Source organism: Lithobates pipiens, unplaced genomic scaffold, assembly GCF_037356315.1.
Source record: "Lithobates pipiens isolate NorthernLeopardFrog02 unplaced genomic scaffold, aLitPip1_a1.2 Scaffold_22, whole genome shotgun sequence".
NCBI lineage: Eukaryota > Metazoa > Chordata > Amphibia > Anura > Ranidae > Lithobates > Lithobates pipiens.
This window is the reverse complement of record NW_027507784.1, coordinates 326,892,817-326,911,050: the sequence shown is the minus strand read 5'-3', so window position 1 is coordinate 326,911,050 and position 18,234 is coordinate 326,892,817. Positions and strand designations below refer to the sequence as shown.

The window sequence follows — 18,234 nt, the reverse complement described above, 5'->3', positions numbered from 1 at the left end:
TTCTTGCTTTGTCTTACTGTTCTTTCTAACCACGCTCTCCCCCTCATGCTGGAGGATTCCCTCCGATGGGGGTAGGGAGGGCAGATAAAATGGAAAGTTGGGACCGGGCACACGCCCCTGACGATATGCAACGCGGCACACATGCGTACAGACGCCCTCTCCGTGAGGGGAGCACGCCCGTGGGTATAGACACACATTGGATGAAGAACGAGCAGAACATGCAAACACCAGACCTAGGATAAGAGTTGCGCGGATCAAGGAATATTTGAGTCCGCCTTATAACAAGTCGATGGAAGGCTACGACTACAATTATGTATTTTTTGTCATAAGGCAATTTGTTGGACTTTACACTTATCACATATTGCTCCCTTATTCTACTTTATCATATCTGGTTTTTGTTTTGTATTGTTTTTTTTTTTTTCTCTCGCATGTTCTTCCTTTCTCTCGTTGTCTGCCTCATGTGATACCATGTAACCTGCCGGGTCGATTGGGCCCTGTCCCTGTTATAAATAAATAATAAAAAAAGAAAAAAAAAAGAACATACCTTATCCTATAGCTGTCATCAGAGCAGTGTACGAAAACCATGGCTTCCATGGAGTAGAGTAAATGGGGATGGATATACTGACTCATGCAAAACCTGTCGCAGTCGTTTTTTGGTACATCAGTAGCTGCTGTTCCCAGAAGCATTGAAAATAAATTACAGTTTGCAAAACATCAACAAAATACTGTTTTATGTGAGAAGACAGCAATAGGTGGCACACCTACATTTGCAGGACATCACAGCAGCATGCCAGAGCATGAATGTGCACAGCTATGACTGGCAGGATTCCGCCAGTAATAGAGTTTACAATTCATATTCGTTTGCTCAGATAATTGGTGAGTGCAGCCAAAAGTTTAAGTAGAAATAAATAAATATGCTCAGCGTTGCCTCCAGTGAAAGCCCTGATTGGGTGCTTCCTCTGCCAACAAAACCAACACCCATCAGGCATCTACCAACTAAATATAAATAATGAATTGATCTGGGAGTGGTGTTCATTGCTGAGCAACTCTGACAGAAGTAAGAAGTCAGGCCACCTTTGTTGGTTTACAAGAAAGCTCTTCTTTGACTTCCATTATCATCTGAGTGCCCTGCATCCTCAGCCATGGCTGGCAAGAAAACTATCACCGTCTTTGGAGCCACGGGTAAGTGAAATAAAGTTGCGCCAGAGACACTGGATTGCATTCATACAAATGCAATTCAGTAGATGGCATTCACCTTGTGTGCACAGTGACTGCCAGGGCAAGGTCCTGGGGCAGCCAAGGCAAAGATGCCAAAATGCACTCCTCCTCCAACCTTCCAGGGAGTTGATGAAATTTGTACATCCATATGTATATTGACTGGGTCATCGCAGATATGAAAGCAGCAAAGGAGGCCATACACGCTTCGATAAATAATCAATTTATTTACCAATTAATCTCTCCCAATAGGAATAATTGGTCTACAGTTGACAAAACATTCAATAAATATTATGCACACGGGGAAGTAAATTTCGATTCATACTTAGAACATATGATTGTGACTTGCATCTCTGTTTTCATCATTCAATTCCATAATCTCAATGCTGTTGATCCATGCAACGCGATCAATAATTTTCAACCCTGACTGATTGTTTCTATTTGATCGAATCCAATCAAAGTCAGGTTTAAATAGGTTGGAAGAGATGGTATGCCTATTTGACTAATTGCTGATTTGATAATTTTGATCAAATCGCAACTCGATCAGATGATGAAACTACAGCGTGTATGGCTGCCATAGGACTACCATTTTTTTGGAAAAGTAATGTGAGGTGTGTTGAGGAGTTTAAATTATTTAGATTTAGTCTTAATAAGTATAGCAAAACAGAATCTGTATTTAATTAATAATAATTAAAATCTATTCTTTAATTTGGAAACTTAAGGATCTGAGTTGTCCCTTTTTTATAAAGGAACTTCAATTATGTTTTCGGTACATTTTATTTATTTATTTTTTTTGCTTTGCAAATCTGTTTTATTTTTTTTTAAATGAGTGAAGAAAGTCAGGTGTGAGCTTTTGGTCAGAAATTCCGACTGTGTGTACGCTCCATCTGACTTTTGCTGGCGGAATTCCAGCCAGCAAAAGATTGAGAGCAGGTTCTCTATTTTTCGGTCGGAAAAAGTTCCTATCCAAAAATGCGTTTGTCTGTATGCAATTCGGACGTGCAAAAAATCAGGCATGCTCAGAAACAATTCAAAGCATGCTCGGGAAGCATTGAACTTAATTTTTTCGGCTCGTCGTAGTGTTGTACGTCACCGCGTTCTTGAAGGTTCGAAAGTTCAGAGAACTTTTGTGTGACTGTGTGTATGCAAGCCAAGCTTGAGCGGAATTCCGTCTGAAAAACCATCCAAGTTTTTTCTGATGGAATTTCTGATCATGTGTATGGGGCATCAGGGACACCTGCCAACCATGCAGGGAAGTGGGCCAGGTCAGAGCTGGTGCATCAGAAGAACTGAGAGATTTGTGCATGCAGGGTGACAGGTTGAGAGGAGTAAAAAAAAAAAATAAACATGACGTGACTCCATGGATTTAAAGGTAAATTGACATAGGTGTGACTGGTGTGTACATTTATTCTATTCATAATATACGCCTAGTTCGCACCATATCTGTTGAGCTGATCTGCATTGATCAACATAGGCTCAATGCTAGGACACATAGAAAATACATAGAAAATAACAAAGTATGTCAATCCAGCTCGATGTGCCTATTATAACAAATAAAGGTGTTAGAATTCTGACCCTTGATGTGCCCTGTATAGAAAAAAAAAATGCATGTAAAAATTCAGTTTAATGCTCAGTAAAACAATGTGCAGTGAATTGAAAAACACGTCAACACCTGCCGATGCGTATACTTTTTATGCATGTTGAAGTGTAAAAGAGCCTTTAAAGTGGTTGTAAACCCTTACAAACCACTTTGACCTACAGGTAAGCCTAGATTAAGGCTTACCTGTGGGTCCAAGAAATATCTCCTAAACCTATACGGTTTAGGAGATATTTACCTGAAGACAGTCACCGCTGTCTACGGTGCATGCGCCGTATATATTGGCATATACGTGGTTCCGTATATGCCAATAATGGATGCCCCCTTACCTTACCCCTGTAAGGTAACAGCGTATATATAGGTCTTTGGGATCCTTTAGCGGAATTTTCCCTTTAGTGTGGGGTTCCCAGGTCCTGACCAATGTTATGGTCCCTTTAGGTGGGTTTCCTCTGAGGTATTGCAGTCAGGATTCCTCAATAATGTGGCATATGCATGGGTTTAAGCAGAGATGGAGGAAGGATACTCCATAGTGTAAAATGCTTCAACAGGTTTATTTTTATTTAAAAGGTTTAAAAGATACTCACAGACAAACAATCTGTACAAACAGTGTATAAACGAGCTGCGGGCTCGGTCTACGTCACTTCCGGTCGCTGTGTCCCGACGCGTGTTCGTCACGGAGTCACACCCTGTGCGATTATGGGAATAATCGCAGCACTTTGCACCTGAAATGGACTTTTGTCTGATACACTAATATTGTTTGTCACCTTATTACCGTTTATGCTTGAAGGTTTGCCTATGCGCATCACAGCAGAACACTTGCACTTTATGCGATTTCTAGGATCGCAACACGCTGCACTTTGAATTTTATATTGTTTCTTTCCACTATTTTATGTATTTATGTTGTAGATTATATATCAGTAGTAACGAGTATTATTGTTTAATCGGCCACACAGGCACAGTGGAACACTTGCACTTTATGCGTTTTTTTACGATCGCAACATGCTGCACTTTGGATTTTATATAGTTTTTTTCCACTACTTTATGCATTTATGTTGAAGATTATATATCAGTAGAAACGAGTGTTATTGTTTAAATTGGACACACAGGCACACCTTCCTACTATATTTGTATTGTTTTATGCATATCCCCTAACTGTGGATTTTATATATTGCCTTTACCAATAGATATACTTTCCCAACGTACAGCGCACCACTACCTTTCCTTCCTCACATCTGGTGTCCATCAGAGCAGCCTTCCTAACATCTGGTGCCCCTCTGACATCCAGACTCTGACTGCGCCCCTCTGACATCCAGACTCACTGGCGCCCCCTCTGACATCCACAGACTGACCCCCTCTGACATCCACAGACTGACCCCCTCTGACATCCCATCCACAGACTGGCCCCCTCTGACATCCCATCCACAGACTGCCCCCCCTCTGACATGACATCCCATTCACAGACTGCCCCCCCCCTGACATGACATCCCATCCACAGACTGCCCCCTCTGCCATCCCATTCACAGACTGGCCCCCTACATACCGTCCTTCACGTTGCCACGTGGAGACTAACTTTGAACTGTGGCGCCGCCCACTGCACATTACAAACACACTAGCAGCGGAAGTGGGCGGCGCCACAGGTTCTCTATTGAAGACCAGCTTCTGGTCTTCTTAAAAATAGCGGCCGGCGGCAAAAAAAATGGAAATTCAATGTCCTGGGACAAACTTAGATGTTGGCTGTACAGAACAAAAAGCAAATGTAAAAATGCAGTTAAACACATAGTAAAACCTAGTGCCATGCATAAAAAAACTCACTTAACCATTCACCGACCGGCTCACACTGATATAAGGCAAAATGGCAGGGGTGCGCCAAACAATCTATGGGTAAGTTGTCTCCTTTAAGAGCCATCTGAGGATCCAATGCGCATGGTCGGCGGGCACGATCTGAGTCACTCCATTTTTCCCGCCCCTTACCTACCTCCGAGCACCGTTCAATGGTTCCACCCTCTACCCACCTCCCAATAACAATAGACCTCCAGGAGCAACAACAGATCTCCCAGCAGCCAGCATCAATAGACCCCTCCCAGCAACAATTGACCACCCAGCAACATAAGATCCCCCCGTCCCCCCTCCCCAGCAAAAACAGACCCTCCAGTAGACCCCAGCACTCCTTGCCATTACATACATTCAGTGCTGGAGGTGTCGGAACTACGTTCCCCCCACGTTCCCGCTGAAAAAAAGCCCTCCCTAAACTGATGAAGAAATTCCTTTTTTAAAAACCTTTTTCGGGAAATTTTGTATAGCAAAATGTAAAAAATTATGTTTTCTTTTTCAAAATTGTCGCTCTTTTTTTGTTTATAGCACAAAAGATAAAAACCACAGAGGTAATCAAATACCACCAAAAGATTTGCGTGAAAAAAGGATGCAAATTTCGTTTGAGTACATAATTGCATGACCGCACATTTACCAGTTAAAGCGATGCAGTGCCAAAATTGTAAAAACTGCTCTGGTCTGGAAGGGGGTAAAATCTTCCGGGGCTGACGTGGTTAATGCACGTCAATGCACATGTACTTTCAGTGCATTGTGGTATAAACCAGCTCCTAAATTGGCATTTTGTTCTTCAGACCATACCCAAGCTGGGTTACCATTTTCATTCTCCTCTTGCAGGAGCACAGGGTGGTTCAGTGGTCAAGGCTCTTCTACAGGACAACTTGTTTTCCGTCAGGGCGGTGACTCGTGATGTCACTAAACCGACAGCTCGGAAGCTGAAGGAAGCTGGTGCGGAGGTCGTATGTGCGGATTTGGACGATGAGACAAGTGTGAAGCACGCCCTCAAAGGAGCTTATGGAGCTTTTGTGGTCACCAACTTTTGGGAACATATGGATAAGGATAAGGAGATCAAACAGGTAACAAATGATGACTTCACTTAGCTGCAGACCGACTTCCATTAAAGTTGCTTCTGCAAACATGGGGAAGGTATTCCTTGACAACCTTCTCTGAAGAACCCAAAGGTTCCTCCTCTTACTGACTCAGTAAAATCTCATTATGTAATTTCAAAAGTAATTTAATTTATTTTTAAGTGTGCAGCTTTCATAAAATAGTCCCTGGTGATCCTACCATGAAAGTCCTTGTTCAGGTATTTCCTGTTATGCCGCGTACAGACGATCGGACATTCCGACAAAAAATGTTCGATGTGAGCTTGTTGTCGGAAAATCCGAGCGTGTGTACACAATTCCCGATGCACAAAGTTCCACGCATGCTCGGAATCAAGCAGAAGAGCCGCACTGGCTATTGAACTTCATTTTTCTCGGCTCGTCGTACGTGTTGTACGTTACCGCGTTCTTGACGTTCGGAATTTCCGACAACATTTGTGTGACCGTGTGTCTGCAAGACAAGTTTTGTTTTTGAAAAAAAAACGCGGTTTTGTTGTCGGAAGGTCCGATCGTCTGTACGTGGCGTAAGAGTGACAAGATTCTGTTCCTGTCTCAAAGTTTTTACCTGCCCTCCCAATGGCGATTACAAGAGGCTCTGCTGACATACATTAGACAAGCAGGGTACATTGATGTCACCCTCATTTAACCCATCCTAAAAAATGCCATTCAGGCATCGCTGAAGTACAGGTATTGTAATTAGGGATGCACCGATACCTTTTTTTTTTTTTCACAATGAGTACAAGTACCGACACTTTTATTTAGTACTCGCCGATACCAATTACCAATACCTACCGTTTTGTTTGCACTTCAGCTGTCAGCAATGGTACAAAGCATTGAAAAGTTACTTACAAATTAAATAAAAGAGATTTTTTTTTACATTTTGCGCTTTTTCAATGTGTAATGTGTAAATATATATATATATATATATATATGTGTATGTATGTATGTATGTGTGTGTGTGTAAAAATATTCACTAACAAAGCAAACAAAAAAAAAAGTTTAAATTTTTTGTCGTTTATAAAAAAAAAGCAGGAAAAATAATAATTAAATGGAGGAGAATAGGGAGTTAATTAAGGCTGATTAAAGTAAATTAAGTGTCCGTTCACACAGGGGCGACACGACTTGCAGCGCGACTCACAGACGCGACCTACACACGACTTCAGCAGCGACTTGCAAAACGACTACTGTATAGAAGTCAATGCAAGTCGCCTGATGTCGCCCCAAAAATAGTACAGGAACCTTTTTCTAAGTCGGAGCGACTTGAGTCACTCCTATTAGAACGGTTCCATTGTACAGAACGGAGCGTGACTTTTCAGGCGACTAAGTCGCGGTAGTGTGAACGGGCACTTAGGGTTAATAAGGGGTTAAACAGAGGAACATTTGTTCATCCCTTTGATCTGCAGATGAAAAAACAGAAAGATACAAAACAAAACAAAACAATGTTTCTTTTTATTTTCGTGTTTCAGTGGTTGAGCAATGTTGTTAACAAACATTGCCAGCTGCTTTTTTTTTTGACAGCTCCAATTACAGGACTTCTTTAACACTTCAGCTGTCAACAGAGGAGACCCACTGGCAGCTCAAAGAACCCAGCTTGAAAGTATCGGTTTCAGGTATCGGTGCATTTGCATGAGTACTGATACTTGTGCAAATACTCGGTATCGGCAATTGTAATACAAAAAATGGTAATTGTTTATGATGCACAGTGCTTTAGCAAAGTGTTTCAGCTAGGGTTACTTTTTCAGCTACTTATATGTACCCATCATTTTCTGTCCTGGTGATCACATGACCAGTCAGTTGACCAGTCGCATGAACACCAGCTAAGTTCTCGGTCTGCTCTGTCTCTGCTCTACACTCTGCTCCTCCAGTGTTTTCTGGAGTGTCAGGCTGGAGAGGGGACTGGTGCAGCTGTCAATCAGGCAGCCAGGTGAATCATGACAATACTGTCGGAATCTTTCCATTACCTGCAGTAGCTCTGCCTTGTCAGCTGATCGGGCAATAACCCACTATCAGTTCAACGGGGGGGGTTGAGCCTACGGGGGAAAAAGGATGTGGACAAGAGAGGGTGATTGGTACAGTGATGGGGAGGGGAGTTACTGGAACAGATCCCCCTGGAGAAACTAAAAGGGATCGGTTACAGTCCACCCCCCCCAAGCCACACCGATAACCCTGCAGCTATGCCAGCGTCCCTCCTCTCCCTCCTGCTGGTTGCACACATGGCACACAGGGGGGATGATTAAGGATGGAGAGCGGGGGAAGGGGCCAGTAAATATGTCACATTTACCTTCCTCTTTCTATCTTAAATGAACACAGTGAGTGATCGGTAACAATCATTCAATGTGCTCATTCATAACTGATGCATAGTGAACTGTGTTTACTATGCTTCAGTTTGTGAACAGGAGCCTCTATACAGGGAGCTTCCTGTTCATTCATCTTGCAGTGCAGCTGAGGCTTCCAGAAAAAGGATTGGGGTTCTATGTCACTAGTCTCTTTCTCTAGCTCAAAAGTGAGATATAAGGGGTCTGTTTAGACCCCTGATATTTCACCAAAGCCCCCTCCCCCCCAACAGTATTGCAAAAAAAATTTAAAAGAATAATAACAAAAAAATAGTAAAAAATGGTTTTAAAAATGTGTTTACTCCGCCGGTTCTTATACAGTGTGAATGAGTGGTTTGTTTGTGCGGCTGGAGCCACATTTTACTCTATATGGGATGCAGGGGCTGTAAAAACACAGCCACAGGTCCTAATTTGACAGGGTTGCAGGTGTGGGTGAATGCTTACTGTGTGTGTTATGGACCATACACCTGCATGTTCATACAGCCGCTGCATCCCCATAGTGTAATGCCCTGTACACACGTTCGGACATTCCGACCACAAAATCCGTCCGATTTTTTCCTACGGATTTTGTCCGAAACTGATGTTGCATACACACGGTCGGACAAAGTTGTCTGAAAATCCGATCATTCGGAACGTGGTGACATTTGTTGCGTACGACGGGACCGGGACTACATAGAGGCTAGTAGCCAATAGCTTTGGTCTTGTAATTTGATCTGAACATGCGTGGCACTTTGTCCATCGGAATTCTCTACAAACGATCGGAAAAAGTCAGATCGGATTTTTTTGTCGGAACATTTTAGATCCTGCTCTCAAATTTTTTCCCGACAGAAAAAGTCCGATAGAGTCCACACATGATCGGATTTTCCGACAATATAATCCGATCGGACTTTTTCCATCGGAATTTCCGACCGCGTGTACAGGGCTTTAACATAGGTTGCCTGCACACAGCTCCAGCCACATAAACAAACCACTGATTCACACTATACAGACCATAGCACAAATGTGAATGAGCCCCAATACCTCATTCACACACTGTGCTGTTTTTTATTAAGGCAATACAGTTTTATCCCTTAGCTTTAGCAGGAAATGTGTAAATTATATTATGTTCGAGTCCGCTAATAATGATTTTAATGAATTTTCAGGGAAAACAGATCGCAGATCACTGCAAACAGCTGGGACTACAGCATGTGGTCTACAGTGGCCTGGAGAATGTCCACAAACTTACCGGAGGCCAGCTGGAAGTTCTTCACTTTGATAGTAAAGGGATAGTGGAAGAATATTCTAGACAAATTAAAGTACCCATGACCAGCGTAAGGCTTGCCTTCTACTTCGAGAACTTATTGACGCTCTGCAAGCCACAGAAGTGCCAAGATGGAAAGACGTATCAGCTGGGTAAGGTTTTAAGGGGAATATTTTACACATTAAATGTAATATTCCAGATGATCTCCTTGGCTAATTAAAAAAATAAATGCACAGTGAAACAAAAATAACTGTGAAACATTTATGAAAGGTCTAAGGACCCTTACCAAGGGAAGTAGGTTAAGAATTTTGTCAATTTTTCGTGACCTGACTGGCTGATTCATAAAATACAGGTCCTTCTCAAAAAATTAGCATATTGTGATAAAGTTCATTATTTTCTGTAATGTACTGATAAACATTAGACTTTCATATATTTTAGATTCATTACACACAACTGAAGTAGTTCAAGCCTTTTCTTGTTTTAATATTGATGATTTTGGCATACAGCTCCTGAAAACCCAAAAATCCTATCTCAAAAAATTAGCATATTTCATCCGACCAATGAAAGAAAAGTGTTTTTAATACAAAACAAGTCAACCTTCAAATAATTATGTTCAGTTATGCACTCAATACTTGGTCGGGAATCCTTTTGCAGAAATGACTGCTTCAATGCAGCGTGGCATGGAGGCAACCAGCCTGTGGCACTGCTGAGGTGTTATGGAGGCCCAGGATGCTTCGATAGCGGCCTTAAGCTCATCCAGAGTGTTGGGTCTTGCGTCTCTCAACTTTCTCTTCCCAATATCCCACAGATTCTCTATGGGGTTCAGGTCAGGAGAGTTGGCAGGCCAATTGAGCACAGTAATACCATGGTCAGTAAACCATTTACCAGTGGTTTTGGCACTGTGAGCAGGTGCCAGGTCGTGCTGCAAAATGAAATCTTCATCTCCATAAAGCTTTTCAGCCGATGGAAGCATGAAGTGCTCCAAAATCTCCTGATAGCTAGCTGCATTGACCCTGCCCTTGATAAAACACAGAGGACCAACACCAGCAGCTGACATGGCACCCCAGACCATCACTGACTGTGGGTACTTGACACTGGACCTCAGGCATTTTGGCATTTCCCTCTCCCCAGTCTTCCTCCAGACTCTGGCACCTTGATTTCCGAATGACATGCAAAATTTGCTTTCATCCGAAAAAAGTACTTTGGACCACTGAGCAACAGTCCAGTGCTGCTTCTCTGTAGCCCAGGTCAGGCGCTTCTGCCGCTGTTTCTGGTTCAAAAGTGGCTAGACCTGGGGAATGCGGCACCTGTAGCCCATTTCCTGCACACGCCTGTTCACAGTGGCTCTGGATGTTTCTACTCCAGACTCAGTCCACTGCTTCCGCAGGTCCTCCGAGGTCTGGAATCGGTCCTTCTCCACAATCTTCTTCAGGGTCCGGTCACCTCTTCTCGTTGTGCAGCGTTTTCTGCCATACTTTTTCCTTCCCACAGACTTCCCACTGAGGTGCCTTGATACAACACTCTGGGAACAGCCTATTCGTTCAGAAATTTCTTTCTGTGTCTTACCCTCTTGCTTGAGGGTGTCAATGATGGCCTTCTGGACAGCAGTCAGGTCGGCAGTCTTACCCATGATTGCGGTTTTGAGTAATGAACCAGGCTGGGAGTTTTTAAAAGCCTCAGGAATCTTTTGCAGGTGTTTAGAGTTAATTAGTTGATTCAGATGATTAGGTTAATAGCTTGTTTAGAGAACCTTTTCATGATATGCTAATTTTTTGAGATAGGAATTTTGGGTTTTCATGAGCTGTATGCCAAAATCATCAATATTAAAACAAGAAAAGGCTTGAACTACTTCAGTTGTGTGTAATGAATCTAAAATATATGAAAGTCTAATGTTTATCAGTACATTACAGAAAATAATGAACTTTATCACAATATGCTAATTTTTTGAGAAGGACCTGTATTCCAGCTATCAGCTGTTTCAACTTCTGCTGAGGAGGAAAAGTCCATACATCTAGGGGTCACGAATGGTAATAGCACCCTTCCCCATTCTCCTATGGAGCCTAAGGCAAATATTGAAACTAAGACGACAATTCCTACCATTTACAGACCTAAGATCACAATCTGAATACTGGAGGAAAACGAAACTGGCCTTTATGCCATTTCCTTTTTTAGACACTATAATTTTACATGCTTCCTAAGTAGGCACAATCTTCTTAGGATAATGGTCTTATATGGTTTGCAGTTGCAGGCTACAGCCTAAGTTGGCCTTGGCTTGCCATTTCATTTTTGAGACTATCCACCAAACATTGTTTCTGCCTCTTGTTTGGTCGATTGTGGGTGGCTTGCCAGGGTAACAGGGACTTATGCATGTTTCTTGTTACCCTGCTATACTGGATACTCTGGATGCCAACCCATTTTTGACACAAAACTTTGGCTGTTAGGACCCTGCACAGCAACTGAAGTGGCTCAGCTGCCAGCATTCTAGCAACTAATATGCTAGCAACCAGTGTAACCAGTGTATCAGTGTACTAATTCTGCTCTCCGTATACATGCTAATTCTACTAAGCTGCACTGAGGATGGAGTGTCCACCATGGTCGCATGGGTCTCATTTGCCACCCTTGTATTCACCATTTTGAACACGCTTTCCACCCTGATTTTGTAAAGTATATCTAAAATTAATACTTTTTTTGTGTATTGTTTTGAATAGAGTGGTATAGAACATCTGTCAGACTTTATTTTATATAGTTTGAAACTACTCACTCATTCCGAATATCTACTTTTATTGTATTATACATAGTTGAAACATCTGTTTAGTTAATTGGTAGCTCACAGGATAAGTATCATTTGATATATTGTGTAATCCTTGTGGTTAACTGGAGATACATCCAGTAACTCAATTAACTTACATTGAAACCTCTGATATTCATATTCTGTATGAATGATCAATTCTCTCATCAAGGGGTTCCCTTTATGAATTGCTAATCTTGTTTCATCACTTATTACCATTTATAATTTTAATATACTGTACAACAGTTCATATACATGTAGCACCCTGGAGTTTAGGCAGGGTTGCTCCTCACAAATTTACTTGCCAGGAATAATTATTCTGGTTGATTGTTAGAGATCTGTTGATTTCTCCCTAAGTTTGACCTTGTTGTATTTTTCTCTTCTACCACTAGGTGGCCGGGTACTTGGTGGTACTAGATAAGAGAAGGACAACCCAAGGTCAAGTTATGGGTCAATGGGGTATCTCGGCCAATGGGCAGGGGTTTTCTTGGATCCCTTGGCCTGCTGGGAGAGCCTATACATTTGGGTGGAGTCAAGTGATCTGTGTTCTGTGCCACCTGGGCGGCTGTCTGGGTGTATGTGTGTCATATTGCCGGGCTGCTAGGCCAGAGATGGGTCCTAACTTGGGCACATCTGGCTGCTAGGCTGTCTGAGGTCCTATCCAGAAGCAAGAAAGCAGTGCAGGGTTGGGACCAGTGCAGGACTTAGGGTGGTGGGGGCCCCTGGGCTTGAGTCACTTTCGGGCCCTACCTTCTATACATTACCATATTTTTTTGGCGTATAACACGCACCCCAAGTTTAGGAGGGAATTTTAAGGAAAAAACTTACATTTAAATGCCCATCAATGCATCAGTGTCCATCTGCAGCCTTGTCCAGTGTCGTTGCAGCCTTGTCAGTGTCATTTGTAGCCTTGTCATTTGCAGCCTTGAAGTTTAAAAATGGCTCTCGCGTCTTCTCGGCGGCTCTCTGGTCCTCTCACAGTCCCGAGCAGAGCCGAGAGTAGCCGGGTGTACTCGGCTCGGCTCACAGTCATGCCCAGTCCCTGTGTTATGTCCATCAAAGGGAGGGGCTGGGCGTGACTGTGAGTGAAGCCGAGCCAAGTACACTCAAGCTATGTATCTCGGCGGGGCCCCCTATCGGGGCGGGGCCCATGGGCTTGAGCCCAGTCAAGCCCAATGGTCCAGTCCAGGTTGGGAATGTGGCTTGCAGTCCAACCAGAAGTGACGGTTCTGCCGGCCGGAGAACCTCTCGTGGTCGGAGATAGAGGGGAAGCTGTTCCCACTATCCGCCTTGTTACCAGGGACCACAGTGAGTAACTGAAGCAAGTTTTACAATTGCCACTGGAACAGCCAGTGAGAGGAAATCTTCTAATGGAGACACCTGTTTTGCTGACAAGAAGGGATTTCTCCTCACTTTGGAGAAATTTCCTTTCACTTCCTGTTTTGTCTCTAGGTCTAGGACAGAAAGTGAGGGTAACACAGATTTTATTTTTTTTTCTTATGTTTGACCTGAGTGATCCGTAATCTATTTATTATAACTTTCTCATTGCTCTGTCCTAAATCTATTTTCCTTTAGTCATTCCTATGGGAGACATTCCAATGGATGGGATATCAGTCACGGACCTCGGTCCGATTGTCTGCAGCATCCTAAAGAATCCCTGTGAATACACTGGGAAGGATATTGGACTGAGTGCAGACAAGCTAACCATCAAACAATATGCAGAGATCATGTCCGAGGTGACCGGCAAGACCATTGTAGACTCCAAGGTGAGGTTGATCATAATCTACATGACTGTCTACTTATTTTCTGGTCATGTTTCCATCATCTATACAGACTGGAATGCCCACACATGTTCAGAGAGTGAAAGCAGCTGCAGCCGATGCATTTTGTTTTTTAACCCTTTCATGACTAAGCCTATTTTTGGCATTTGGTGTTTAAAAGTTAAAATCCCTATTTTTTGCTAGAAAATTACTTGGAACCCCCAAACATTATATATATTTTTTTTAGCAGAGACTCTTGAGAATAAAACAGCGATTGTTGCAATATTTTATGTCACACGGTATTTGCGCAGCGGTGTTTTAAACGCAACTTTTTTGGAAAAGGGACACATTCATGAATTTAAAAAAAATTAAACAGTAAAATTAGCCCAATTTTTTTTGCATAATGTGAAAGATAATGTTACGCCGAGTAAATAGATACCAAACATGTCACACTTTATAATTGCACGCACTCGTGGAATGACGACAAAATACGTTACCTAAAAATCTCAATAGGTGACGCTTTAAATTATTTTTACGGTTACCAGGTTAGCGTTACAGAGGAGGTCTAGTGCTAGAATTATTGCTCTCGCTCTGACGATCGCGGCGATACCTCACTTGTGTGATTTGAACACCATTTACATATGCGGGCGCGACTTCCGTATGCGTTTTCTTTGCTTCGCGAGCTCGCGGGAACGATGGGCGCTTTAAAAAAAAATTGTATTATTTATTTTATTTATATTAAAATGACTACATGGTTTTTAAAAAAAATAAATAAATCTGATCACTTTTATTGCTGTCACAAGGAATGTAAACATCCCTCGTGACAGTAATCGGTGGTGACAGGTACTCTTTATGGAGGGATCGGGGGTCTAAAAGACCCCCACCCCTCCTTTACACTTCAATGTATTCAGATCGCCGAAAACGGCGATTCTGAATACCGTATATTTTTTTAAAACCGGCGCCATTGGCAGCCGAGTAAACGGGAAGTGACGTCATGACGTCGCTTCCGTGTTTACGATTAGGATACTGGAACGAAGCCGATTACGGCTTCGTTCCAGTTACTCCCCAGCAGCCGGAGGCGCCGGATCTTGAATCTGTGCTCCCGATTGAGCACCGGTAACAGCGGCGGGAGGCGGCGGGAGGGGGGACGCCCCCCTCCGGCTCCTCTGGCATAACAGCCGAGCTGCTTTTAGCCGCTTCGGTTGTTATGGCTGGATAAAGGCTGTGTGGCTCATGTGACGGTTCATCCAGAACTCCTGTGCTTTTGCCCTGTTGATCTCATTGACACTGAGATCTATAATTCTGGTAAGCGGCCCCCCTTTCACTGGTGGAGGTGATTGCTTGGATTCTCTTTAAACACAGAACATTGTGGGTGCTAATTTCAACACTACCCTTTGGATATTATTTCTGGGACTTTTTCAGATTTTTTTCTTTAACTAAATAATTTTTTTGTTGGGTTTTTCTGTTCATTTATTACTACTAATTTGGGGGTGTGTCGGTTTATTTTCTTTAATACTGACAATTTATGTGATTTATATATAAGGGGTATGCAATTTATGCTAACTATATTATGGGCACTGATTAAAAAAACATTTTTGTCACTGATATGTTTAAAAGATATTACTCACTGATATAATTCATTTTCTTTAATTTTTTAAGTTAATTGTTTGTATCCCTTTTTGTCACTATTTTTTCCTTGTGATTACTGATGAATCTTTGTGATTAGAATCATTTTTTTGATTAGAGTTTTTTTTAAGCGCATCTCACTTTTTTCACCTATTTAGTCTATTATCGGAGTATTACGATTAGGGTTGCTGCTTGTAGGGAATCTATTTATATTTTGTTTCTTTTTTGAATAGAGCGGTTTACTCTTTATTTCCTGGATAGCCAATCGCCCGCTGAAAAAAACGGTACCGGGATGATGCCTGCAGGTGCGGGCATCATCCCGGTATAACCCCCGGAAGCCGAGTACGCAGATCTGCGTACGCTCAGCGGGAAGGGGTTAATTATATTTTTAACACCTGCTGGCGTCTATTTGAATACTTTTAAAAAAATGCCTGCAATGAGGTTAGAGGCTGGATTCACACCTATGGCATTTTTGGTGCTTTTTGCATTTTGCAGATTTGCACTACAGTCCATTTAAAATGGTTTCCTATGGAACACGTTCTGTAGTGAAAATCTGCAAAATGCAAAAAGCACTAAAAATGCCATAGGTGTGATTCCAGCCTAAAGCAGAACTTCAATTTTGTGTTGACTAGTCTACAGTTATAGCAGGGTAACTCCTCACTGCAATAATTTATTGCATCTCCTTTAGGGATGAGGTTCATGGCCATGTAATGCCGTGTACACACGACCGGACTTTTCAACAGCAAAGTTCCGACTGAACGAATCCGTTGCATAATTCGATTGTGTGTGGGCTTCATTTGACCTTTTCTGTTGAAAAATCTGACGGACTTTAGAAATAGAACATGTTTCAAATCTTTCCGCCGGAACCAGTTCCTATCGAGAAAACTGCTTGTCTGTATGCAGGTCCGACGGACCAACAACAACGCAAGGGAAGCTATTGGCTACTGGCTATTGAACTTCCTTTTTCTAGTCCCGTTGTACATCATCGCGTTAAACGATCTGAACTTTGGTGTGATCGTGTGTAGACGAGCCTGTTTCAGCGGAACTCAGTCGGAAATCCGTTGAAAAGTCCGTCAGAGTTCATTCCGACGGAAAGTCCGGTCGTGTGTATGCGGCATAAGGCTCAACTTGAACTTTACATGTTAGCAGTCGGCATGTTAGCAGTTCACCAAATGGGCAAACTAAATGGCCAGTTCACTTGCCCACCAAACCTTCAGCTGCTGCAGCTGGACGTCATTCAATTAGCGATTGTATAACTGCCACCACCAAATGAATGGATTTCCTCTCCTTGGTTGCCAGGATGCTGGTGGCTGCCTCCATCAAAAAATTCAAGGACACTATGTGGGCTGGTCCCCTACATCCTAGCAACCGATGAGGTTATTGGTTGCTAGGGTTCTGGCAGCTGCACAGCCATTAATTGTTATAGGGCAGGATTGGTGCTTTTACCATGCTGCCCTCAAAGTCGCATAAACCAGAGGGACCTCTCCCTACTGAACAGTATTTCTTAATATTTTTTTTTTTTTTGCATTGGGACATTTCCCTCTTGACAGTGCCAAGCCACTTATTCATTTATTTTTATTTTTTTTACCCAAAGCTTGCAATTTTGCTTTGAAAAGGGCCAGAAAAAAAAGATTCAGCTCCCATAGACTTCAGTGGGGTTCGCAAATTCTTCTCAATTGTATGACGAATGTCCAGTGAATCGAATAGCTCATTTATAGTCTTTCTCAAGGTTTCTTTGCATATATATACAAATTGTTTTAAAGATTGAGTGGCTCCCTTGCCAAAATTAAAGAATTGCCCAACTGCCTTCTGTCTCATGTATTTTTGATCTCATGCCTCTTGTAGTTCTAGGCACTATCATCATGCTCTCTCCCTGAGGTGCATGATGGGAAAAGTAGTAGGTATTTAAATACATTTATTTTATAGAATAAAGAACAGTCTTTGTTATGGTGTGGGGCTCAGATTATTTCATAAATGGCATTCTGTTTTAAAAAGTCTTCCTCCTAATCTCTGATTTCTGTGTATAGATTACCCCTGAGGCATACGCAAAACTGAACTTCCCGGGAGTGCAGGAGATGACCAGTATGTTCTTATTCTACCACATGAGACCAGACCGCAATGTGGAGCTGACCCGCAAACTCAACCCCGATGTTCAAACCTTCAAGAAGTTTATGGAAGCAAATAAGGAAGCTTTTAAGGACTTGTAATTCTGTTTTATCTAATCTACATCAGCCTGTAAACCTACCTGCTCTACATGGATCAAGATGATTGTTTTCCAAATAAATCACCCAAAATGTGTAATTGTATTTACTCTATTATAATTGTTTATATAGTCCAACCAGACCAGACTTTTTCCACCTGTCTACCCCAAAGGAACCCTCAAAATAATTTCCAGGTCTGGGAAGCCCTTGCACAAACCAATGTATTGGTGGTCAGTGGGAAAATTGCCTCTTGCATTGGTGGTCAGTGGGAAAATTGCCTCTTATATTGGTGACCAGTGGGTATAATGTCCCTTACATTGAGGGCCAGTGGGTATAATGTCCCTTACATTGAGGGCCAGTGGGTATAATGTCCCTTACATTGAGGGCCAGTGGGTATAATGTCCCTTACATTGAGGGTCAGTGGGAAGAATGCTCCTTACATTGTGGATCAGTGGGAAGAATAATCCTTACATTGGGGGTCTGTGGGAAGAAAGAGCCTCACATTAGAGGTCAGTGAGAACAGTGCTCCTTACACTGGTGGTCA

At 42.5% G+C, this 18,234-nt stretch overlaps 1 protein-coding gene across 1 annotated transcript; it reads left to right on the top strand.

Annotated features, from left to right (window-relative positions):
* The first annotated feature begins 1,022 nt into the window (after positions 1-1,022).
* On the top strand, positions 1,023-17,790 carry LOC143925556 (nmrA-like family domain-containing protein 1). The gene is made up of 5 exons (XM_077450035.1): positions 1,023-1,182; positions 5,477-5,715; positions 9,218-9,467; positions 13,679-13,869; positions 17,517-17,790. Exons 1-5 carry the CDS (start codon positions 1,143-1,145, stop codon positions 17,694-17,696), a joined length of 900 nt encoding a protein of 299 aa, XP_077306161.1. The 5' UTR covers positions 1,023-1,142; the 3' UTR covers positions 17,697-17,790.
* Positions 17,791-18,234: the final 444 nt, after the last annotated feature.

Coding starts and splice junctions, on each gene's coding strand:
- LOC143925556 (XM_077450035.1), top strand. CDS start 1,143: ATGGCTGGCAAGAAAACTATCACCGTCTTTGGAGCCACGG. Junction 9,468..13,678: donor TGGAAAGACGTATCAGCTGG/GTAAGGTTTTAA, acceptor ATTTTCCTTTAG/TCATTCCTATGGGAGACATT. Junction 13,870..17,516: donor AGACCATTGTAGACTCCAAG/GTGAGGTTGATC, acceptor TTCTGTGTATAG/ATTACCCCTGAGGCATACGC.